The sequence below is a fragment of the Chelon labrosus genome (assembly GCF_963514085.1).
Source record: "Chelon labrosus genome assembly, chromosome: 20".
Classification (NCBI taxonomy): domain Eukaryota; kingdom Metazoa; phylum Chordata; class Actinopteri; order Mugiliformes; family Mugilidae; genus Chelon; species Chelon labrosus.
In genome coordinates, this window is record NC_140353.1 from 10,945,528 (window position 1) to 10,971,589 (window position 26,062).

General features: G+C 42.6%; 1 protein-coding gene across 4 annotated transcripts; it reads right to left on the minus strand.

Moving 5' to 3' along the window:
• Positions 1-599: 599 nt before the first annotated feature.
• Positions 600-21,396, minus strand: ppp2r5ca (protein phosphatase 2, regulatory subunit B', gamma a). 4 transcript variants are annotated; one of them, XM_084569646.1, is made up of 16 exons: positions 21,355-21,396; positions 21,202-21,267; positions 20,060-20,210; positions 10,435-10,634; positions 9,188-9,298; positions 8,417-8,509; positions 8,131-8,261; positions 7,958-8,017; positions 7,767-7,875; positions 7,368-7,421; positions 7,086-7,256; positions 6,867-6,994; positions 6,298-6,399; positions 6,077-6,149; positions 3,923-4,039; positions 600-3,334 (listed from the first exon to the last, which is right to left on the minus strand). In XM_084569646.1, exons 1-16 carry the CDS (start codon positions 21,379-21,381, stop codon positions 3,200-3,202), a joined length of 1,728 nt encoding a protein of 575 aa, XP_084425772.1. In that variant the 5' UTR covers positions 21,382-21,396; the 3' UTR covers positions 600-3,199. The 4 variants fall into 4 exon arrangements, with proteins under 4 accessions (XP_084425772.1, XP_084425769.1, XP_084425770.1 ...); XM_084569643.1 differs by lacking the exons at positions 20,060-20,210; positions 21,202-21,267; positions 21,355-21,396 and adding an exon at positions 15,293-15,538 and having other exon boundaries at positions 601-3,334; XM_084569645.1 differs by lacking the exons at positions 20,060-20,210; positions 21,202-21,267; positions 21,355-21,396 and adding an exon at positions 15,293-15,537 and having other exon boundaries at positions 3,196-3,334; positions 3,923-4,004.
• Positions 21,397-26,062: the final 4,666 nt, after the last annotated feature.

The following is a 26,062-nucleotide window of genomic DNA, read 5'->3' on the forward strand; positions in this document are numbered from 1 at the left end:
ATAGAATATGAACTATGGACAGGATATAAATTGTGTGTACATGTGAAATATATGTACGAAACTATAAGAAATACATAACATTATGAGCATTGACAGGAGAAGTAAATAACATCGACCATCTTGTGATAATGTTCTGCTGGGAAACTTTTGGACATTGGTATTCATGTGGATGTTACGTAGACATGTAGCACCCACCACTAAGAACATACGAAGCACCTCCACCCCGTAGCTCAGTGGATGCCACTCATCCACTCAGAAAACATCTTTAAGGAAACTCAGAGTCCACTTCCTAATATTGTAGCCCTGTTTAAGATCTACAACCTGGAAGACTGCGGTTGTTTTATTAAAAAAACAGCAGTCCACCTTGCGCTAATGATAAAGGTAAATTCTATGGAAATGTTGCTTAATTAATGTTAGAAGTTAACGATCATCTACTGGGGATTTCATTCAAATATCTAAACAAGCCACCCTTTGATTTTTATAAATTGGGGTAAAGTTCGAGGCAGAGTGGGCTTGCTTTGCTTTTAGACCCATTTCATCAACTTCTTGAAAGAGCTTCAAAAGGTGAAGAATTTAATTAGCTTGTTTAGATTATGTTGGCAATAAAGATTTGTGTATACTTACTTTTAATTCATAACCACAAAGTTGGACACTAGATGTGATCCCCTCTGACAGACAGCCCCTCCATTTAATCAGCAATCACACAGTAAACACGTGGGATAGTAATGTGCTTTTCGATGCTTTTGCATTGGCACACATAAGCCCGAGGAATAGTAATGTGTGTCTCAATGCTTTGCATTGGCACACATAATAATCTCTTTATTTATTGTATAGTTTTACACCACTAAAGACAGTGATAGGAGCACACAGTGGGTATGAACATTTTTTTCAGGTATTTAGAGGAGTGAGGAAACTTTGCAGACTTGAATAATAAAAAATAATTTTCAAAAACTCATGCTGCTGAAAGTACAGAAAAATAAGACGGTATGTGCCAGATCGACTTCTTTCACTTGCTATTGATGTTTTATTCTGTACAGAGGGACAATTTGTACAAAATTAATCTAGATATATAACACTACATGAAACAAGGTAAATCATATATACAATATTAAATGAATCATATAGTACAGGTCACATACAAAAGGACACTTTAAGTTATCATGTTTTGGAAATAATATGTTAAAATTAAAAGATCTGCAAAGATCCTGCAGAAAAGAACAAGCCAGCGAATCTTTTTTTTATTTTTTTTTTTAAATCATCTCTCGTTATTGTGGATGGCTTGTCGTTCAGCACTAAGAAGAAACCTCCAACATGTCTGACTTAAACTCATAAAACATCTCTCCCAGCAAGCAGGACTGTTTCATAAACGCAATGACCTCGACAACAGAAATCAGTTGATTTGGTGAATGGCATTCCTCCAGGGTAAAAGGTACATGTTTAACATGGTAGTTTTAATTTACATCTTTTTGCATTCAAGCAAATACAGTATTAATACAGTTAACAAGCCAAGTCACAATGTCAGTTTATTTTCAGCATCTGGCATTTCTGTGGCCATTTCGCACCAGTCTGTTCCAGCACTGGTCACTCTGAACGGCCCCAAAAAACAAACAAAAAGAAAAAAAAAAATAGAAAACCTGACATCCACACTACTTACCTCCAGACATTACAAAGAAAATACAACACATCAAATATGAAGAAATCTAGCAGACCTCCTTAGTTTAAACAATGGTACTGACTGGGAAACACTTTCCAACTTTGAAAAGTTTCCTCACTGAGAAGGTACAACATATAAAACCCACAAAGCGGAAATTAAAGGTAACAAAACATGTTGTACCTTTACATTTTTTGGACGTTTTTGGTAGCGCTCCTCACGTAATTTAGTGTACTCAGCCTTCCACGTCAGCCTGTTAATAACTACTAGCTCTTATATTTAACATGTTCTATTTTTGATTCATTACAAGGATCTAAACGCATTTATAGCTTATAGAAATGGAATGGGAAAGTGTTTTAACTTAATCACGCTGTTAAAAACCAACCGTGTGCAGAATTTTTTAAGGTGTCGGAACAAACCTGCACCTTCTATTCAACATTAAAAAAAAACACAAAGAAAAACTCACCTTATACTTTCAACATTTCTATTCAGAAGGCAGTCGTTTCATGCATCTGAGACTCCTTGCTACATCCAAGCCAAGGAGTTCGCTAGAACACAGGTAGCAAATCCACAGCTTTTATTCAGGTTCATCTGTAGCTACTATACTAAAACGCAGTAAGTACCATTGTTTGAACTGTCTACGCTCTGCCGCAGCCTGGTTTTTAAATATTGCCAATGAACATAAGGAAGCAAGCATATAAAAGAGCGGCATATGGCACAAAACAATAAAATGGAAAGTGTCAAGGTGTCCACAGGACAACTTCCTCTTTCCTTGCCATCTTTCCTGGACATTGCAAGGCTAAGAACAGGCCTCAGTTTGGTCTTGTGTGTGCTAAACAAACAAAACAAACAAAAAAAATAATCTTTCAGTGACCGCAAACAAAAGGCAGGTGTCCCTGTTAAAGTCACAGATAAAAACATGAAACAAACGAAGAACACAACAGTCTTGGCACTGACAAGATGTCTGTTAGAGCAAAAATAAAGAAAACATACAACAGATGACAGGAAATGTCTTTCATCTGAACAACAGGCAGGGTCTGTTTTTTGTTCCCTTTGAGAGAAAAGAAAACCAAGAAGAGACCAAGACGAGACGATCCTTAGACAGTGAGTCAGGCAGTTCCTATGTTTCCATGTCCGATCCATCGTGAACACTCTCGAGAAGGAATGAAGGACCTGTGTTGTGCTGTCTGTACTCCCAGGTTCCACATTAACAGTGAGTGCATGGGGGGGATTGGTGGAAATAGAAAGGAAGGTGACAGATGAGGATAATGATTGGGGTTAAAAAATGGGTGTCGCTAAAAGACAGACGAACACACTCCTCTTCAATTAAAGAAAAAACCTGAGAATGCAGAAATCTGAGGGAGGTGGACACAGGGTTTCTGCACAGGGGCAGCAGGAATGAAGAAGAACTAAAGAGGAAAAAACGATGGTGGGAGGAAAGGGTGGAAAGCCCAGCGTGGGCCGCCAGTGTGGCCGAAGAAGATGTTCATGGCTGTCGAGGGTAGGGGGAGGCGGGCAGTTAGACCAAGAGCCGGCGGGTGGTGGGACCTAGAGTCCGTCGTGGGTGGTCAACATGTCTTCAGCTCTGCGGTGGGACTCCAAGGCTTTTGTGGTGTAGATATCCTGAGGCAACTCAGACTTGCGTCGCACCATGGGCCGCTCTTTCCGCTGTTCATGCTGCAACTGTTGGGACGGAGAGAGGAAAGTTAAGATTCTGCTTTCGTCGGTCTTCACGTCGCTCTGATCTTTCTAATCACGAGAGGAAGGCAGAGGCTAGAGTTTAAACTTTAAATTAAATACACCAACATCAGACAATCCTGGATATATTTATAGAGCCCTGAAGTTTTCAATACTAACTAAATATGACACTGTAACTATATCAAATAAGAGCGCTAAAAATTAGGCGAATAATAATTATTATGTATCATAATAATCATATGTATTTTAGACAACTTATTAATGGGTCTTTTATTACATATTTACTATTTCTATAATACTGAACACTTTGGGGCTCCATACTGAGACAACATGCAGGGAGAAGCAAGCAAAGAAAAAGAAAACTCTTGATCCCATCCAGTTCTAGTCCGTGGTCAGATTTTTATTCTGCACATTTTTGACTAAATCCTAAAAGAATATACTTCACTACATAAAATATATACTAAATATAATCACTGGGCTGCAGGCAGCTTTACTTTGCAAGCTTGTCTACCAATATACTGAGGGATTGTAAGAGAAAATGATGAATAGAGACAGAGAGAAAGCCAGGTTTACCTGAGTTGCGCCCTCCTCAACTGTCTTTTTTAACCTCTGAACATCTTCTATCAAAGGGACATCCGTCTCCATTGCTACAGGACTATTGAGGTCAGAGGAATCAACATACATAGAGAACTACGTTGAAAAGAAAAGGAAAACAAAAGAAAAAAAAAACACAAAAGGATGGAGAAAAGACTTTCAGTCGCATGCAAAGAAGAATTTGTCAAAAAGGCCCTGAACAAACTAAAAATATGGAACCTGAGGAAGTCATTGTGTCGATGTACGGCTTAGTTGAGGTGCTGGAATCAAAAATGGCTGAAAACACTCACATTGCTGAGAATTACAGTTTTGATTATTAAAAGGCTGATTTTTAAGAGCACAACTTAAACCTGAATATTTTATTTATCATTAAAAATGTTAAATCTGTTGCAAACGTCAAGGACATTCTGGGGAGGATGCTTTTTTGCTTCCTGAAAGTTAGATGACAAACCTGAAACCACTTTTTATTCAACAAAACATGTGGGAAGATTATCTACATATAAGCACCTAGAAATTTGACTTATCAGCCTGAACATCACACTAATGTTTCCCCCTCTTTCAAGCAGGGAGTTATTTTAGCTACGCTAAGCTAACTGCCTGCTAGCTTCAGGTTTAGCATAAAGATATGATGGTGGTATCAAAGTTGACATCTAACGCCCAGGAAGAAAGACATCAGATTTATTAAAATGTTTTACTTTTCCTTTACTAAAGCCCACAATGCAATTTAGTAACACTGTACAAGTGTTGAATGCTAAAATTAGTTTTGAGTAAGATTCCCAGCTTTTTATAATTACTTTCCTAATGAATCAATGTTTACTTTACTTTTAAATATATCTGATTCAACCATTTACCACAACTAAGCACAACCATGAAGCACTTATTGAAATCTTCTTTCCGTCTTTACAATTAATTAGGGAAATGGACAAATACGAGTCTAAGCAAACGTAAACAGGATAAGACAGATAGGGAACAAAGAGAGACAAAATGAACTTACAGAAAACACAAGACACTTAAAAGTCCAGGTTGTAAGTATTTGCACAGTTACACGTGTTCTGTTTCTTGAGTCAGACTTTGAAGTTCGGCACATTCGGTTTGAAATAATGGATGCTACAGCTTTGAGTGGGTTTACACCAATATTAACACACAGTGCTAAAAATTTTGGAGTTGAAGGCAACCAAAATTACAACAATTAGCAAAGCTCCTTGGTTGCATGTTTCAGATTGTTGTCCTGCTTTATGTTAAAAAGGCATCTAAAGCATTTTATGTCCTTTTTCTAAACGTGAGCACAAAGACTGCAGTGAAAACATCAATAAACACTACTATGGCAGCTCCACTGGTAGCCATACATGCCCAGGCCACTATAGGAGCACCACCATGTTTGACAGGTGAGGTGGTTAATTTAACTCATGACCTGCAACCTCTTTCTCCACATTCCCATAAATTTTTACAAAGGTTGACCTTTGTTTCATCAGTGTACCAATCTTTGCATGCATTAGTGCTACCATTACGCTGTTGACCAGGTCGTTGCCATGGCCTACTTTTCGTGTGCACACCTAGTTTTGACAGTCAGCTCCATTTAAATCCAACCTCTCCTCCAAACAAACCGAGTTGTGTGAGCTGTTTCGTGCGTGAGCTAATGTTGAAACAACACACAACTGCACTAGAAACATGGTCCAAGAAAAATGTCCACTTACTTTTGAGCCCATAAAAAGTAGCTACGCCACATGTGCTCTCTGGCATGTTTGAATGTTATCTGTTCAAAGGTTAACTGGTGAAGACAATCTGATTAGTTGATGCGTCACCTCATCACTGCAGCCTCATCTCTGTCACGCAGGATGTCGGCTGTAAATTCAATTCATTGATAATGAATTGTAGCATGTTGCTCTTCCGCTGCTAGCATGAACGCAGCTTCGGAAGTAATATATATCACACGCACAGTTCTTCCAATACTCATGTGCACCCACTCAAATCAAAGCAAAGATTTTACACTCGACTGAAGTGTTCATTATTGTATGTATGTATGCATTGTACTGTGCCAATATTTACAATCTGGACTTTCATATTTGTAGATCTAGATTCAATCACACACTGCTAATAATGAGGGAACAAGAATAAATGACTGCTCTGGCTCACCTGTGGATTTGACTTGGCGAGGTTCTCGATCTTGATCCAAGCCTCCTCGCGTTCTTTTGACTTCGCCTTCTCTCTGTTAAACAAAGCACCAGCGCTCTCGTCACTAACCTGTTCTACTCTGCAGATCAATGTGAAATTCATCACAACACAACAAGGTTGAGGAAAATTATGCATCACTCAGGCATACGTATAGTAACTGAGTGGAAGTGTTTGGTGCGTACTTGTTCTTCTCAGCCCTGAACTGCTGTGTGCAATCATCAAAGAGCTTCTGGTTCATCTCCATGAAAAGCTTCAGAGCGTTGTAGATGAGGCCGTGGATGGTCCTGTGAACACAAACGCAACAGCAGGTGAATGTCAAATCTTAAAAACACAAAAATCATTGCTGTAAAGGCCAGTTTTGCCCCAGAGCGGTAAACCTAAATTAATGTAACAGACCGACTATACAATTAAAACATAATGCCTGGCACTTGGCAGCAGCTTGAGGATTTCCATTCAGACAGAATTATTAAAAATAATAATAATAATAATAATAATAATAATGGATAAACTGTATTGTGCCACTTTAAGTATATTTTATTTTAGATCTGATATATTAAACTAGAGTTAATAGCAGCAATTAACCAGCTCTGAACAGGCTCTCACAACAAAACATCGGGCGACGTGTCTGACTATCAGGAGAGTACATTCTGTGACCAGGTGCAAATATCTACACACACTTCAAACCACCGTGTGAACTATTTTGTCCCGACATTGTATCAGACCGGTGTAAAGCACACGAAAGGTCGCTTACTTGTTCCAGTGGGTCTTGGAGTTGCGGTACAGAGCCGGGAACATGATCGGCAGAATCTTCGCTGCGTTGTCGCTGATCAGACTCATGATGTACTCGTTGTTCCAGTAGTACAGAGCTCTCTCTGCCACCTACAGACAACACACATTGCATCACAGTCAGGGATGTGCTTGGTCGTTATGTGGTTATTCGTCGAGTTATGAAACAAGCCTATGATTATACCTGGAAGTGTGGGCTGGAAACACACTTGGCCAGCTGTCTGAAGAGAGGCTCCTGCACCTTAACAAACTCGGAGGGCTCGATGACATCCAGGATCTCCTCCAGCTCGTTGAGAAACATCACCTCTTTAGGACTGTGAGTCTTTGGCCAGTACTTTAGTAGAGCCATTACCACCTGTTGGGATGATGGAGCAAAATGCTGAGTAACAAATACGAGCTTTGGAGGTGGAAGTGAGGTTTCATCGAGCTCTATTATGGCGAGAAACGGGGGTTTTATTTGACGTACCGGCTCAGTTAGAGTGCTGTCCTTTTCCAGAAACTGCACCACGCAGTAGGCCAGCTGCAAAACACAAACAATCATTAAACTGTCAAAAGTATTTTAATTCATGCACAAGCAAACTAAAGGTTAACACGGCAGGGGACACGCTGTGCCTGAGGGACAGACTACTGGCTAAAACATGCAACACCAGTTTTTTTTTTTTTTTTTTTTAACAAAACCTGCAGAATGACCTGCTGCTGCTGCTGTTGTGAAAAGAGGAGGCGGGAACTCAAATCAGGTTTGGACTCGGACATTTAAACACATTTTCAAAGGAAACGCTGTAAATAATTTATGCGCTACACTTCTCTTTCCACACAGCCTTGCAGCTTAACCGTCTCATGGTTCATTTAGCGCTCTGAAACGTACCTGTGGATGGTAGACACTGAGTGATTTGACTTTGTGCAGAGGCAATAAAACCTTCAACAGGAAAATCTTGTGCTCTTCTTTTAGTGGTAAGGCAAACCCATTGATTATGCTGTAAAAGAATAAAGAAAAAGGTGAAAAATGTGAATGCAGAGCTAGTTATCAGAGCTAGCTGCTGTAGCTAAGGCCCATACCTTCCAAGTATTTCCAGTAGTTCAGCTATACCATTATGGTGTTCTGTCTCATAGATAAACCTGCAAGAACAAACGCACACTCCCTATTAACAAAACAAGTGATTCATATGTTGAGCATTTATCTTGGTTTGCGTGTTTAAACAAAAGCGGAGCGGTGTGAGAACGGCACTGACCTATAGAAAATGTTATTGATCTGTTTTCTGATGTATGCTCGCAGCCCCAGGAACTTTCCATAAATCCTGTGGAGGGTAGTTTTCAGGAAGTCTCTCTCTCTGGGATCCTCGCTGTCGAATAGTTCTAGGAGCTACAATGTGAGAGAGGGGAAATGCTGTCACGATGCGCCTCGTGTCTCGTATACATACATTTTTATTTTTAATCCAGATAACAGTTTTGCAACAGTTTTGTTTTTCAGAGAACTATTGTGCAATCTGTTCTAAAGAAGGGGAAGAGCTCTCTTACCTGCATAACGAATTTCTGGTCGATGTATTTCTTCGCTATGTTAGGCTGAAAGTCAGGTGATTCTAAAAACCTAAGGAAAAATTCATAGACGAGCTGCAAGAGATAGGAAACGCAAAGAAATTGGTGAGTGCTGGAAAGAACTGAAGCAAACATAAATATATATAAAAAAAAAGCATGCATGAAGGTGAGCTACTTTACAAACAGCAAGTTCTTGAGCCGATACAAATATATAGTTTTATAAAAATGTGGGCACAACCAATAGCTTAGGTCACTTAAAACTTCTATGAAAACTTTCCTGAGTGAAGATTATTAGAAACTCTGTTTGCGAAGTGTGCGCCGTTATCTCCTCTGTTCACATGATGCAATTCTGATCTGAGGTTAGACATGGCCAAAGCTGCTCCAGTGCTAACCAGGCTAGCAGAACTTTTTACGTTTGCAGTTATTTTTTCACATTTGAGGAACAGAGGACTGTGAATGTGTAAATGAGGTCACTGCTATATGATCTATTTATACTCAGTAACAGCTTTTTTTATCATGCTTCTGAGAAGCCAACATGCTTTTATGATAGGGTTTTACTGCTGTATTTTGGTTTCAGATGCAGTGCTGCAGTTTTGTTTTTGCGTTGTCATTTAAAAAAAAAAATAAAAATGAAGGAGGAAATCCCCCGTTGCAAAAATAGCAGCATGCATGTGGACTAGGACTAAGCATAGACAAGCATTTTTCTTTAACTTTCGGTTGTGTTGCAAATGGCTGAATGATATAGATGTCAACCTGGAGGTGAGGCCATGCAGCTTCAAGTGTCGGTTCATCCTCCTCCGGATCAAACTCTGCTCCAGTGGGGTTGGAAGATGGAGGCAACGTTCTGAACATGTTCACAGCAAACTGTAAGAAGAGGAGTGAAAATGATTCTGTCAGTGTTTATTCACTTGGACTGTTTGCCGTTTATGGTAAACTACTACCGCTTGGTCTTCGGTTTGCTCGCAGCATGAACTTATGAATCAGAGTTAATAAAAACATGTATACTTGACAATGTCTCTACAAAGAACGAGCTGCAAGAGATTTTCAGAAATTAAATAAAATAAGTAAAACACGCAGCTTGACCCAAAAATAATTTTCCTTTTTAGGTTAATGTTAACTTTGTCCTTGCTACTGGCCTCCAAGGGTTTGGCCCACAATAATCCAAGTGTCTTGTGTTTCTGGTCTCTCACAGTGTCAACTGACTCCCCTGTGGGCTGCTGTTCCCTGCCAGGCAGATCATGGGACAGTGCAGGTGGCCTACTAATACACTGGAAGCCTTGTTTGGAAAAGACAAGCTACAAGGTAGATAGACCTTCCACAGGCAGTGCTGCACTTCAACCCATAACAGGCTGTGAAGGACTAACTCCACAATGAAAACTCTAAACAGAAATGTCACGATGGGGAAAAGACACTAGAAGGATTTCTCTCGACTACAAGACGAGAGTGTTTTCCATTTTCAACAAGCTTATCCCACTGTGAGGAGACGTAAGCAGAACGTCTACCGTCGTGATCTTGTTTTACTTAGTTTATCTGAAACAAGATAAAAGCTTTTTTTTTCCTTCAATTAATTCCAAACAAAGCGGTGCAGCATGCGGAAAATTTTAAATGCATTCTTGTGCCAGGAGAAAGTCCTATGCCGGGAAAGAATATAACATAAATAATATAATAATGCAATCTTTTGTTAATGATTCCCAGGGGCTTTTTTCTCCCAACTTGATTTTAATTTATTTTTAATTATGACACCAGACCTTCTTTGGGGAAAAACGTACTCTTAAACGCTGAACAAACTCATTCACAACTGGTTTATTTAAGAAAATGTCCTTATAATCCAGACGAATGTGTACTGCTACCTCACTTATTGGGGCTGCATAGATGATCACAAAAACACCTGAAAAATCAACCATTCTGCACGCATCTGAAGCTTGCCTATACTCTCGGCTCAAGTTCCACCCTCATCTCGAGCACCGACCACAACCTTAACAGCCCTCGGCTCTACTGACCATGTGCACCACCTCCGGGTAGATCGGCTCCGTGATGACATTCCTGTTGTGGGTGATGTACTCCACCATCTCGCTCAGAGCCGCCCGCTTCACTTCCTTCCATTTCAGGTCGCTCAGCGGGTCGGACAGGAAGTCGAAAAGAACGCAGCACTGTCGCAGCTTCTGGATGAAGAGCTTCTCCTGCTCAGGAGGAGCCACATCTAAAAAAAAAAAAAGTGACAAAAATATAGTTAGGTGGGAAAGAAAAAGAGAGAAGAAGAGAGTTGGAGGCGTTAGAAGGTTGCACGGCGGTGATGAAATAATAAAACAGGATGAGAATATAAGTGAATGAGTGAGGGGTCACGCGACAATAGAGGGGGCGTATTAACTGTCAAGGCTGACGGTTAAAACAGCAATGTGCAAAACAAAATATGAGGCAACAAGAGAGCGATGGAGATGGCAAATGAGTCACACAGTCTCATAACGAAAGGCTGAGATGTTGGAGACCAGGGGGAGGATAACCACAAAGCAGTGTGGAGGAGCGAAGGCAGGATGGAGAAGGATTTGGGAACTAGGTGAACGGTCAGTCTAGCCTTTTCTCACACACGCTGAGAGAAGAAGAAGAAAAAAAAAAAAAAAGATATATATTTATAAAGGAAAACCTAGCTGGTCGTTATATTTGTCCACAGTGGTTTGAAGACTCCCCGTTTTGCTTCGTTTCCGCGCGAGCGCCCAAGAGCACGCGCTTCTAAACAAACGGTATCTGCCAGAGGGAGCGCTTCACGCATGACAACACGAGGAGGAAACAACCGTTTTCGATTCTCCGAATTCCTACCTGCTCCTACCTGCGGCGCCGTAATAACACACAACAACAATAACAACGCCGTAATTATAGCCATGTGACACAACTTTGATGCTTCTCTTTCTCTCTTATGTTTAATGCGAGTCACAATTGAAGAGCAGGCTTCACACACGTCACAGGCGTCCCGGTGACAGCTGCTGGCAAACAAGGTGAAACCGACTCTGTCCAAACACATTAATTAACACATACCATCGCACCGATTATAACACGGCAACTTATTTGGAACAGACGAACCAAAAAACAGCGCGTTCATATGTGCGCGCTACAGGAGCAGGTGGGCCTTTTCTTTTGGACAGAGCCACGGCTAGCAGTTTCCTCCCGTTTCTAAACTTGCCGAACAGACACGGCAAATAAAGATCAGTGACCTCTGCTGAGAGAGGAGCTTTTTAAACCTCAAGTATCTTCACTGATCCACATTTCATTCTGCATACGCTGTAATAAAAAAAAAAAAGGCAAAAAAAACCATAACGCCAATGTATTTCCTTCGCTAAACTCAGGTGGGGCCAATTTACAGACGGGAGCAGCTGCATGCGACACAGATAAGTGGTCTGTCAGAACAAGATGCTCTCATTTGGCGGCTAGTGATTTACACTGCATCAACAAAACGCACTTTAAATGTGGTTAGCGTCCTAGACTCATATCCATCTATGCTTCATTAGCGTCTCCGGTGGGAGGAGGGACTCTGAATCTGATAGAAGATAAGGGTATATGCTGCAATCACAGCCTATACGGACAAAGAATATGACACAGCTTAAAGTTGAACCTTTGCTGTATAGCTTCGACAAGAACTGTCTTATATGAGCAGACCCCCCCCTCCTTGACATTAACTTCAACTCTTAACACTGCCATTCTAAAAATAATACCCATTCAAAAGTTTACAGTATATCCACTGTTCCTGCTGTTAAATCTAACGCTGCACTTCCTGCGCCACATAGTTCCCAATCAGTAAGGGTGTGCGGCCTCAACTGTGGGCCGGCGTGAAAGTTTGGACAACGAAAGTCTGCACACGCCGGTGCTGTCGATGCCATTGAGGTATTTGAGGCGCATATATGAGGGAAATACACCAGAGGAAAATAACAATCCCATTCTTCTTCCATGGCTGACTGTCGTGTAACCAATTACTGAGATAAGCAAATTAGGCTCGAGACAAATTGTGATTTATGAATTTGGTAGCAGGACTCAAATGAGGAGCACGTAGAAATAATAACCAACTGTTAAGGACAAGCTGAGCACTGCAAAGTGGAGGCATATAATATCATATTATTCTAAATTTAGCCTTTGTTTTTTTCCCCTTTTGTTTAATTTAAGAATTATATTTCTTTCACCAACGGTTGGATGTTTGATACAGGCACTCAGACGTATGTAAGAGGCAGCTAAACCTATTTACTCATGCCCCAGTTTCTGTGAATGTACACAAAGAGTGACAAAGCGCGCAGAATAGAGGGCACATGCGCGGACACACAAACACACAGAGGGTGCCTGGGATTCTTGCAAACACGCAGATTCTAGGTAAGAAGAGAGATCTGCCATTCAGACATAATGGAGACTTGGCTTAGACACACACACACACACACACACACACACACACACTTCTGCAGTGTCAGTTTCAAGTTGGCCAATTTATCTTGATGACAGCGAGAGGCTGGGAATTCCAGAGGAGAGGGCAAGTGTGCGAGCCGCTGCCATCATCAGCTGCTTCCATGAAGACTTGACGGCCAGTGACGAGAGGGAAAACACTATGAATGAGACAGGCGTTTGCCCAGACTTTCGCCGCGAATACGACTAAAAACTGCTCTCAAAAGCTGACACAGCAGGATTCAGAAGGAGGCCCGTTAGGTGAAGTGATGTGCCGACGTTGAAATGGTGAAGAAGGATTAAATTAGTGCTATCTTTTTAATGTCAGTCTCTTTAGCAGAGGGTTTGTGTTGCAAAATATCCTGGCTGCAGCGGGACATGAAGCTTGACTGGAATGTGTCGCCATGTCTTGCACCCCTGAACATGTCAGACTTGTGCTGCTCCCATTACATAAATGTGGCGGCCTGTGTTATAAAGTTTCTGTACCCTCCTAAAGCGCCCAGCAGGCTGTTGTGTAACAGATAAAAGGCCCAGTGTTGTGGTCCCAAATTGATATTAATTGCAGTGTGACATCTATTTATGAAAATCACAGAGCTCTTAGGTGGGAAACAGGCGCGTCCACAGACACGAGTATCACGACTTGTGGAGAACAGAGAAAGATTTATCTGTTCGAGTCAAGGACAATACATAAAAGCAGTCACGGTGGAGCCGGAGTCTCTTTCTCTTATAAATGGGTCAGATGAACAGCTGCTAGCCTGGTGTTCGAACTGCTTTGGCAATCTGCTCTATCGACAGCGCGTTATGATCAATGTAAACATTGAGCGAATACTATTTATAGCCATGTACAGAAAAAGTGTGTCGCCGATTTGAAGGCATATGAGCAACCGGTTTGACGACATTCATTGATTAAAATCGTTTTGGATGCATTATAAAAAAGCATCTGGGGTATGGACTGTAGACGCGGGTCGAGGCCTGGGAGCAGTTAACTACATGCGCCATTGCATCTGGAGTGACTGATAATGGCATGAGGTGCTCCACGGTGTTATTAAAATGATGACTTGCATCAAAAGGAAATTAAAAAAGACGCATCTTTTAACTATTTAAGCTCTTAAAAGTTTGATTCGTGCCTGTAAACACGGATATGAAAGCATCCAAAGCGTCCTGGGGTGCTGCTTCAGGCAAATTTGAAGGCGGTTGAGGATTCATAACAATGTCTGTAGTATGTATGTATACAGCCGAGCTAATTTGCCTAAATCAACAGAACATGAATGCTAGTTTTTAAGTCTACACATGATAATCCTGGATAAGCACACGCAAGAAGTGAAACCACTCTTAAGGGGTCACTCAAAAAGAAACATACCGACACATTCAGATGCCGGCCGCAGACATTCGGTCCTGAAAACAGTCCGAACGATTGAGACGCACAAGGGGAGAGACCGGGTCTAAGGCAGAGAGGGTCCGATTGTTCCCCTACACTGAGTTGTCATTCAAGGCAGTCGCCTCTGTGGCTCAATAGAGTGTAATCAATAATTGCCTAAGGCTTCATCTAACGCTGGGCTGCATCCCGAGTACAGTGGTAACAGGCTGGGCCTTTTCAAACATGACTGAGTTCATTGTGCACACACACACACACCAAGAGGCCGACGTTCGCTGGAATCGTGAAACAGTGCGGCCGTGCACTGACAAGACGCAAGTAACTGACACAGTTGCTATGCTGGAAATTACATGAACTCCTGAGAGAGACTCTTGGGATTTGAACAAAAATAAAAAAAAATATGTCAAAAGGTGCCTGGGCATGTCACTCACAGGACTGTATGCTTTGGGGGGGAAAGGGTGTGGAGCTGGAGAAGGGGGCTGCTGCTGCTGCTGCCTGCTGCAGAGCTGCCTACAGCCTACACACTATGACCAATTTGTACCCAGATGAACTGGAGTGTGACAGAAAATGCTGGACCGGGGCAGAGCCGCTCAGAGGGAGGTGAGGAGACGACAGGGGGTATTTGTTTAGCTTTTCCTTATGGGCTTCTGCACGCAACAACAACAACAAAAAATAAAGAAAGAAAGAAACAAAAACACAGAAACTATTATAGTCAAACAAAAACTAAGGAGAAGACCCTTCCCTGGGCTATGACCTCACTTCCTTTGACATCACTGGCTCGGCGGGGGGATGGGCAGAGAGCAGCTAGCTAGTAAAACCAGATTTTTATGTAGCTCCCGTGTCTCGTCAATGCAAACAAGCCGCGAAAAACACAACTCTTCACCCCCCTGTGAAATAAATAAACCCCGCTGTCCAAAATTGAGAAACAAATATGTCCTCCCCGGCGCCTGAATGCTGACTAACCGAGCAAGCTACCAGTGGAGAGGGTAGCACAGAAACACACACACACACAGCTCTCCTGTTAATTCCCCAGGACGATACAGGAAGAATAATTCGTCCTTACGTACCTCTGAAGTGCATAAGAGCCACCGGCTGGAAAGGCCCATTGGAATTGGGTGCATCCACAACCATCCTGTCTCCAGATTTATTGCATGTCAACATCTAAACCTCAACCAGGAAGGCGATCCACTCAGGGCGAGAGGCCAGCCTCCATTTTAGCACAAAAGCAGATCAGAAAATGAAGCTCTCTGCCGCTGGAGGGAACTGGCTAGTTAGTGATGTAAGCAGCGGGGGAGCTCTCCAATTGGCTGAGCCCGCTGTGGGAGAAGGGCGGCGATTGGCCGAGAGGACGGACAGTGGGCGGGACATGCGCAGGATTTTTTTTTTTTTTTTTTTTTTAGGTCCGGCTCCTCCTCCTCCTCTCTGACGCTGTGCAAGCAAGTCAGGCCCTGCTACAGATCTTAGATCAGATTGACTTAAGGCTTTTGCACAGTTTAGCCATTAGCAGGGCTTTCAGCATAATCTGACTTAGGATAAGCAGCTGGAAATAACTATTCAGTGTGCTGCTTAGAGGAAGAGAGAGAGAGAGAGAGAGGCCCAGACTGGATCTTCAAAGTCTTTCATTGTTTCCTCCTGTCATCTATGCTTGGGGTTTCATCAAAAGAAGTGGAAAAGAGGGTCAGAAGGGGGCCTCAAATCTTTGGGTTCAATGGAGAACAGAGACTAGAAGAAACCACATGAGAACTGAGCACCTCAGCTGTCTTCAACGAGAAGAGACATCCACGTTTATATAGTGTATACAATAATGTGGCGGAAAAATAAATGATTAAAGCCCATCCTAATACAGACAGTTGCACTTGTCTCCTACATTAATCAACCACCTTCACTGGCTTCACTTCGCGGGAGTCTTTTTATGACTCACACACGGTTCGGAGCAACGGGAGAATATACAGCATTACGAGTGACGTCTTCTGTGTGCCTTGCAAAATTAGCTGTAAACAGGAAACGAAAGTGAGGCGACAGAAAATTAAATGCACGGGGACACCGCGCAGGAAGCCGCTGCAACTTCCACACAACGCTGACTGCAAAGTTTATGTGATCAGTCATGAGAAAATAAATAAAAATTAAAGATGAACTGCACGTGTCACAGAGTGTCACGCCATCTGCTACTCCATAAAACCTATGGGTTATGTTTAGTCCACTAAACGCTTTACGAGTGAACGGCTGCTTTGAGGACGTTTAACACTTCTGGACGCTGAGTGAATAATCCGCGTTTCATCTTTACATAATGATGTGGCTTTCCCTCTTTTCATGTGATTTATCAGAGGACACAGAGCGAAACCGCGCTCACACACCACAAGACTCACCAGATTTTTCATAACAGCCACGGCTCACACAGCCATTTCACAGTCGTTTAAAAGACAAAAGGGGGGGAGCACGCTGTTTCCAAACAATGGACACAGCCAGACAATTAATTAAAATGTAATGAAGGGTCCACCAAAAGAGGCTGTGCGATGTACAGCTTGTTGCAGTTGAAATTATATCCTTGCCACGGTTCAAATAATTAACTACAAAGCAAAACATGTTAAAGAGACAGTCAACGTAAAAAAAATATATAGTTTTCAGGTAGTTTTCCCATCAGTTTTGATTGTTTGTGTTCTTTCTCTCACTCTGTTTTTTCATCACAGTCAAAGTTAAAACCAAACCTCATGTGACAGAGAGAAACAGACTAGACGAGAGGAGAGGAGAGGAGAGGAGAGGAGAGGAAGGACAAGTGTATTGCACTTCTCACTTTTGGCATTCTCTCACCGAGGGGCCAAAGCCTCTCCAAGAGGTGCCTTTACATTCCACAGCCATGACAACGGGCGTCAGTACTTTCCTAAAGCTGCCACTTACTTCCTACTAGCTGGACAGGCTGGATCAGAATACATAGGCTGAGGCTTCTGCTATACCTCAGGAATTCCTTTTGGGCGGTTTCGGCAGGTGAAATGTTGCCTCTTTTCTCAAAAACCTAGATTGAACTGATGCTGCTAACAAGTCCTGCCTGTGCAACCTGATATATTTTCCAACGACTCATGTTGTTCAGTCTCTTTATGCCTTAAATGTTCACTAAATCACCAAATGTGTGTTAATCTGCACCTGAATGAAAGTAGTCCCTAATGTGCATATACACCAATTTAAAGAACAATAGTACGCAGAAAAAAAATAGTTTTGGGACAAATGCATTTATGTTTTTTTTATTCTTTTGAAAAACTAAACTCTGTGCTTGCGGCCGCTTTTTGTTTGGATTCACATTTTCATTAGGTGCTGAAGACATAGGGGAAAATGGTGAGCTACACTGCTGATTTCTCATGGGATTGTTTCTGTTGATACAATCTAATAAAGAAAATGAAGTCATGCCTTATTCTTCACACAACGTCTGGCACAAGGCAACAGCTTAAATCTAATAAAAAGGCAAAACATTACACTAAAAGCCATAAAAAAAAAAAAAAGATAACTCAACATTACAGCAAATGAAACAGCAGCGCTTCCTTTTCACGCCAGCAGATGGCGGCACAGGATGGGCCGTTTGTGCAAGAGCATGGAAACACAAACCCACCTTTAAATGATTTACTGACACCTGGAGAAACCTGCAGTTTACTCTTCTTCATCAAACATGTATAGCTGACCTAATGCCAACACGCAGACTCACCTCTTGACATTAAAGACAAATCATTTTAGAAACGCCTCGTGCTTCTATCAATATCTTAAGATTTTGGCGATAACCGTACACATTTGTTTTCTAGTCCCTGGCCTCTACAACAACACAAACACCACAAAATGCAGAGAGGAGAAAAACAACTTTAAAGCCCGCGGACAGTTTGAGATGTCTGTGTGGCTTTTAAAGCTACAAACACACAACAACAACAAAAAAAATCCATTTACAAATTCCCTCTTGGCAAGCATTTTCTCTGTCCTGTAGCCTGATCTGATCTCCCATTACATGTCAGTGTGCCGTTGCAGAGACATTCACTGGAAGGTTTCTGCAGAGGCTGCGCACGGACGAAGGCAAATATATCCTGGTGAAGGGGTAAAACAGTATTTGCTGTTTTAATGCACGCAGCATGTGAAACATAGGACGTCGGAGAAGTTTCAGAGAAATCAGACAAACATTTTGCATAAATGCAGCATAAAAAAAATAAAAAGTAGTCTGCAGACGTCCGATTAAAGTGCACTGCTGTTCAGATTAAAGTAGTTTTTGGTGACAGCTAGTTTGCAGATGGTTTGGTCTTGAAAATAATAAAAAAAAAAAACATCTAGATTCTCTTGCTTTGAACCATCAAAAGTCCAAACATATTTAATTTGCGGGCAGTTTTCTGGTAATACACAAACTATTAAATTACCAAAACAGATCCTAGTTTACTTTTCTCCCCAACGATAAACCACGTAATCATCGAATATTCTGGCTCTGGTTCAGATTAGTGGTTCAGAATAATATTAGTGTGTTGTCTCCATTTAAATAGATAGCTTAACCTTTGTGTTGTCTTTCCCTCGTCCATGCAACTTTTGTCCTCTGTTCTCTGTTTGACTATTTACAAAGCCTTCTTTCAACTAATTACTGCACATAATGTAAACTTCATTTTGCAATTCATGGGCAGCAGACCACATTTATATCGAATTATGTGATACAGAAACATTCGAGAAGGGTCAAATATGACCTGCAGGAGAAGAGGAAGGTTAAAGATATTAATTGCAACTTACTAAAATACATGCAAATACAGCAATCGCTCACACTTGACTGCAGCTAACCTCTAAAAACAGTGCTTGGACTGATATCAAAAGATCTGCTCATGCGTGTCTCTCCAGGTCACTGCCATCCACCGACGGGGTCAGTGACATTATTCGTCCGCTGTGTTCCTTGAAACTTTCTCATCAAACCTCACAGAGGTACAGAGTTTCTGTGAGAGCATCATTTTTAATTATTCACTAAAGGAACCGTCACGCACTGTCAACCGCGGACGTGTCTCCATGCCGCTTGCAAATCCCCTGCGCTGTGCCTCCCCATTGTTCCTCCGCAGTGTCACTCAGCTCATCCAGGTATGAGAACAAAGCATAGCTGGGTATAGCTTACAGGAAACCACTTAGGCCAGATCCTGCCTGTAATGCTGTGTGTAAACAAAGAAGCCATGAAAGATTGATGCAAATGTTCAAACCTCAACCTCACTGTCTCGTCTCCGAATCTGCATGCGTGTCCTAATCGAATCAATCAATACGGCGGATTAAAACAGTGACAGCGGGACCTGGTTGGTTGCAATAATTACGGAGGGGCAGTTTGCAGGTCAGGGAAGTGAAACTGAAACAAATAAAAGTGGTGGAGATTCACGTGGCTCGGCTTGACGCCTGATGCTGATGTTCAGGTGTGCAAGTTTATGTTTGATTATGTAACGTTTTGAGTTGTTACTGGACGTCCCAGATTCCACCACTGTCTTAAACAAATGAGCCCTTTGAGGGGGTAATATCCGTTTCCTCCAGGTCTGGCAGCTAGAGATGCAGCTGATTGCGCATCATTTGCATTACAGATAAAGCTGATGGGCAGTGTGCTTAGCTATAAATTATGTAGCGAGCAAAGACCTCAAGGTTAAAAAGGCGGTTATGAGGATCCACCAGGGCTATGAATTGTTAATATGATTCCCTTCATCCATATAGGCCAAACGTGCAGCCTTAGCTAAGGTCTTCCAAGAAGAGTAGCCCTATATGTGTAGGTGAGGAAGACGCAGCGCCGCAGCATGTGGTGAAAGCAGAGAGAAAAGTGTGACAGCTCCTTATGGAGATGCTGTGAAGCGGAGGAGGCGTACCTGCCAGCGCGGGTAGTTTCTGTAGCTCTCTGTTAGCGCTGAGGGGGAAAGAGGAAGTGCTGAACCTCTTCTCTTTCTTCACGGCAGAGTGTGACCCCGGCTGCTTCACCCTCATCAGCTGAGTCGCGGGAGGCACTTTCTTATTGGAGCCCTGCGGAAACAAGAGTCCAGAGGAAGGGCTCTGGTTACTGGACCAGGGCAGGACAAGTTGGATCCTGCTCCGAAAGGAAATGGAACAGGAATTACTTTACTCAAGTAGTTTCACTGTGGAATCCAAGAGGAGGAGAGGATTGAAGAGGACAGGAGACAGGACAGGAGAACAGATGAAAAAAAGGAGGGGGGGGGGGGTTGCGGTTAAGGGTCAAGTTCCTTTCCGAATCAGATCAGGTGATTCTCATTGAAGCAACCTGATCACAAGCCGGCGGTGTACTGCACCGCATCTGCTGACAGAGTTTGCGATGGCCCTCGGTGGACAGAATAATTGAACACAGATGAGGCTGATAAAGCTGTCAATGGGAACAAACAGCAGGTCCAGCAATCAATTAATCAGGTCTCTTCCAAGCTCCATGTACTACACTCAGCATCATCGATGCGCGTCAGAAAGGACAAAAATAGCTTCCACAATGCCTCGCATTATGCTCCGTAGCCAAACGAGGCAGGATGGGGTGCAACTGGGGATTGGATGCAAAAAATAAAGTCATAAGATCCTGCCACATGTCACATGAGCAACTTACAAAGTACAAAAAGTCATTAAACGCAGAAGTAAATAGAGAGAACAGACTGTCCATAGAACGCATGCATAAAAGCAGAGTGGTTTATGTATGTGAGAAAGCTGTAGAGGACAGAATAGCAATCAGCTGTAACATCGCAGTGCATCGCTAAATTTATACCAAAAAACACAATTTTATTTCTAAAACGACACAAGTGAAAAAGGAGCTTTACTCTGATTGACATTGCTATAGCATCCATGTAATAGCAAATCCTGCAGAGTATAGTTTACACTGTTATCATCCCACTCTGGGCATCTTAGCTGTTTTTTTTTTTTTATTATTATTTATGCTGATAGTGTATTTCCTACATTTATTTTGCAAGTGCATCAATGTCAACCCTTTCAGGACAGGGAAAAGTTCACCAACACTCACCTCTTGGTCATCTGCAGGCCCATTTTTACTCCCAGATTTCTTAGATCTCCCAGTTTTGGATGAGTCCTTAAGAGTGAGTAATCCACAAAGAAGGTGTTAAACACAATAATAACATGCCAACATGAATTTCATTTGCATTAAAATCCACTTTACCTTGTCTTTCTTGCTCTTGTGAGGCATGATGGGAATCCCCCTGTGTCAGCAGGTGAAACTGTGTGGTCTCTCACACACACAGACGCACACACACTCTGACAAGCAGCTGGTTAACACGTCTGTACGTACACACCGACGAGAGGCTTTCACGATTGACCACCCGAGCACCATGTGACTGAGCGCGAGCCACAAGAAGCTGTCATCCTGTTTCCGCGGCGGCGGTGGCGGCGGCGGCGTGCCACAGCTCACCCTTTGTTAAAAAGATACGGCTCATATCTGGAGAACATACGGTCCGCGTCCGCTATCAGCGTCCAACTTAATGCTGCCGTGGCTGCACTTTCTAGTACCCTCCAGCACTAAGCGATAGTGTGTGTGTGCGAGAGTGTGTGTGTGTGTGTGCGTGTCCCCTACCGGTTGTAATATTTAGTAATTGCCACATGAGGGCGGTGTTGTATCTGGAATTCACGAGGTGGAGCTGTGCGATGATTTGAAAGGGGTCCTGGCTGAGGAAAGTCATTCTGGATTCACTTGTTCTTAAAATTTCACCGATTTTAAGATCATTTACACCGGTCAGCCACAACATTAAAACCACTGACAGGAGAAGTAAATAACATTGACCATCTTGTAACAATTCAATGTTCTGCTGGGAAACTTTTGGACCTGGCATTCATGCAGATGTTACTTAGACATGTACCACCCAACTAGACCAGACCAGACACCCGCACCGCATAGCAATGAATGACTCACTAGATCCCAAACTGATCAAGTATCTGTGGGATGATCCACAGAGGCCCCTCTCCTCAATCCATACGACTCAGAGGTGCCCACTAGTAACATCCTGTTGCCAGACACCACAGGACACCCTCAGAAGGCCCATGTCCATTCTCTGATGAGTCACAACTGTTTTGGAGGCACAAGGGAGACCTACATAATATGGGAAGGTGGTCATAAGGCTATGCCTGATCGGTGCAAGGTATAACAAATGTTTTAAATGTGAATGAAAACTATTGAGGACCAAGTTGGAGAAACACGGACGGGGTTATGCATCTTAATCCAATAGCTGTATGTTAGTACGTGACTTACCAGGAGGTCGCTAGGTCGCTAGATTCATGAGATCACGTGACAGTCCATCTTGCTTTCAAGCTATGGGGATCTGGCATGTGATGTCAAGCCCAAAACCGCAGTTCATTTAAGTCTGTCTTGAAAGATGAATGAGTCCCCATCAGGTTTTGGCCATTGTAAATATTTTTGCCAGTCCATGACAACTGTACAGGGGTGTATTGTTGTACTACTTAACTGTTTAAACTATATCAAGGGTATATAAAGCGACTTTGAGTGACACTTGGAGGCCATCTCAGGTTCCTAGCTGTCTGCCTCAGCTCCTCTCTCACGCCACCTCTCTGCCCATTTTTGAATTATCATGATACGGAAACATCAAGTCACATGGAGGCGGCCATCTTGGCCACTGAGCTTCAAAATTTTCTGAAATCCTGTGGGTGATATCGTGCAGGGTTTGTCCATCTTTAAACTTTGTCAGTGAGGCTGAGCCAAACAGTTTCCTGTGTGGATGCTATGGTTGTGTTTCACACTTTCCCAAATGGTTCTGATGCTGCCCACGAAAGGAACTCTTGAGCTTGTGGTTATGGCACGCAAAGTTGTGTACTCAAAATGCTAGGCGTTCAGGTGGTAACATCAGCTGAAAGTTGCGAGAACACCGCTGCTAGGCACAGAGGCTAACAACTTAGCCAACAACCGCATCATGTCATGTAGGTAATGCAAAACACATAAAATATACAGGGAATATTAACAGATAAGAATGATCAGGTATAACATTATGACCACCTTCCTAATATTGTGTAAGTCTCCCTTTTGCTGTCAGCACAGTTTAGAGATAACTGGGCCAAAAGTCAGGTATGCAGAAGCCTGCACAGAACACATTCATATTTCATTACCTGGGATCCAACTTTAAGTTATTCTTACACCAGATATGACAGTAGACGGAATCCCATTAAATATATTCATATGTGATCTAATTTATCTCACCTCCATATTTTAGCTGTCGTCAGCAATTACATGGAGGTCACAGCAGGTTGTAACTCATTCCCTTGGTGTCTTTCTTCCCCATTTTACTTTTGTTTAGTTCGGTAATAGGTGTTTTTGTCCATAAGGTGGCAGTAGTACATTTTTTTAGACTATACATTTGTTCCTAGTGGATTATATACTGTAAAAGCAGGTGCGGGCGGCACAGTGGTGTGGTGGTTAGCGCTGATGCCTCACAGCAAGAAGGTTCTGGGTTCGAAGGTTCTGTGTGGAGTTTGCATGTTCTCCCTGTGTCTGCATGGGTTCTCGCCGGGTACTCCAACTTCCTCCCTCTGTCCTATCCAGGATGCCTCTTGTCTCATCGCCTCGTCCGATGACAGCTGGGATAGGCTCCAGCCACCCTGCAACCCCTCACAGGACAAGCGGTTACAGAAGATGAATGAATGAATGAATAAAAGCAGATGTGTACTTTATGAGGAAATCAGTTAATCTTACATTTTAGGACCTCCTTCTGTGTGAGTTAGGAAGTTTAAAAGCGATTCAGCAATGACTGTATAACTTTGACAGCACAATATCAATTTCTTTCATTTGAATTTATTGTATTAAAGGGTCTGTTAAGTGTCTGACTTTTGAAATTTAAAGCTTTAGGAATAACACCAAGACTTCTCTTTTAAAACTAAAGGTTCTTAGACACCATGTCAACCTAACTTTGTCTTGTCAACTTTCCTTTTTGGCTGATTTCTGACAGTTTAACCTCTGATATTTGTGGAAAGATGTGGAAATTGATTTTAAAATGAAATCATGCTCCTTGAATGTTTAATCTCCAACTCTTACATGTGACCTCTTTCGACAAATGCTTTTACTCACATGCACACATGACTGACTGGAGAAGAAAGTGCAGACCGACAGGAGCAACGAATGCATGTGTGGGCTACAAACAGAGTGGGATTGTTTTCTATTCTGGCTGTCGATGCGGTGCACTGGCGTGTATTGATTAGGTTGTGAGAGTGTTCTGTTCTCTGAATCATTGTGTTTCCATCTCTCCCTCTATCTGTGGTCAGAGCTGTATCATCAACACAGTGTTATTACGGGATGATATGGCTCCCTTCATTTCCTGTCTCGGCAACGGCAGCGAATGCAGCAGCATGCAGGGAGAGTGGCTCTGCTCTTTGTGTGTGTGTGTGTGTGTGTGTGTGTGTATGCACGGCTGGGTGAACAGTTGACTGTGCGCGAGACGGCACAGTATGTCCTCTCTTCACAAAGAGGTGCAATAAGCGGATGAGTATTTCGCAGGCAGTTCTTGTAATCAAGAATATCAGTGGCGTGAGATTTGTTTTTCTACCCTCCTTCAATAAATGAATCAGTTTTTTTTCCCACACTTCTCATGGGCTCTACCTATTCGTTGACTTTAGGCCCATTTCAAGTATTTATTGTCTCTTTTCCTGACTCTTTATGAGGTAGCCCGGAGTACACTTTCTAACCTTCTTCTACGACCGCTGAGCCTGTTTCACACCAGTGCTGCGTAGCGCTGTCAGTGAAGTGAGAGTTGCCATAACACCGGCTGGTTTTATGAGAAAGCTGTCCAGCCAATGGGGCTAATGAGTGCTACTGCTCAATAAGAGCCTGTTTATTTTTCCACGGGAGTGAAAGGGGTGTAGGGAGAGAGAAAATGGACAGCTTGTTATAATGGCACAAGATTGCTCTGAAGAACAAAGGAGAACCGGAGGGCAGAAGCGGCTCGGCCGACTGTAATCACTGCGCTGTATCGCAGGTGCACGATGCCCAGTGATAACACATAAATGCGTATTGATTGTGTCGCAACTCGTGAAAGGCGAGCTGACACTCGTACGCCCGTGTGTTTACCTGCCGCCATCATGAATAGGAACTGTGATTGCGCAGCAGATTGATTTAGAGGGTAATTCATTATTTCAATTTATTTATTTTCAAGAGGATAAATTGCAATTACTTTGGTGATCTCGTGACACGGTCATTCAGGTTGCATCATACACTTAATAATAATAATAATAATAATTTACCCTTTAATTGTCCCGCCAAGGGGTTCCTGCTGTTTGACCCATCCTCTTTTTCACACAGTAGTGTGCACAGTTGGAGCAGCAGGCTTTTAGGACCATGCCCGGGGAGCAATTTGGTGGTTAGATGGTTGGTTAGGGCACCTCAGCCACGGGAGGCGAACCTGGGACTCCTCAGTCCCACACAGCACCTCTAACCACTACCCCACAGCTCCCCTGTCCACTTATGTTGCTTGATGTTGCTGAAATATGTCAAGAACCTTTGTCATTTCTGGGGGACGGCAGTCAGTGGCAAGCCTGTTTGAACTGTTGCAAATGTTTTCATTCACACAATGTACACCGATCTGCCACAACATTAAAATCCCTCCCCACATTGATTATCTAATCACAATGCAGCGTTCTGCTGAGGAACTTATAGTCCTGGTGTCCATGTAGCCTGCCACACCACAAAAACTGCTCAGAGACAACTAAAAATACATGAAAAATAGCCACTCCAGCAGTATCTGTGGTTTGATCTGGAGTATGCCCAAGAGAACAACTCACAGGACCTTAAGAAGTACAGAGACTTCTGTGACAGAAGTCTCTGTACTTCTTTAGAAGTACTTCCACAGAAGAGGACAGAAAAGGATCCCTCTACC

What these genes read in the sequence shown, in the direction of transcription:
- ppp2r5ca (XM_084569646.1), bottom strand. Translation starts at nt 21,381, where the DNA reads ATGCCTCACAAGAGCAAGAAAGACAAG. An exon ending in ACCAGAAATTCGTTATGCAG is followed by an intron (nt 8,262 to 8,416) that starts GTAAGAGAGCTC and finishes CTCACATTGTAG; the next exon opens with CTCCTAGAACTATTCGACAG. An exon ending in ATCAATAACATTTTCTATAG is followed by an intron (nt 8,018 to 8,130) that starts GTCAGTGCCGTT and finishes TTGTTCTTGCAG; the next exon opens with GTTTATCTATGAGACAGAAC.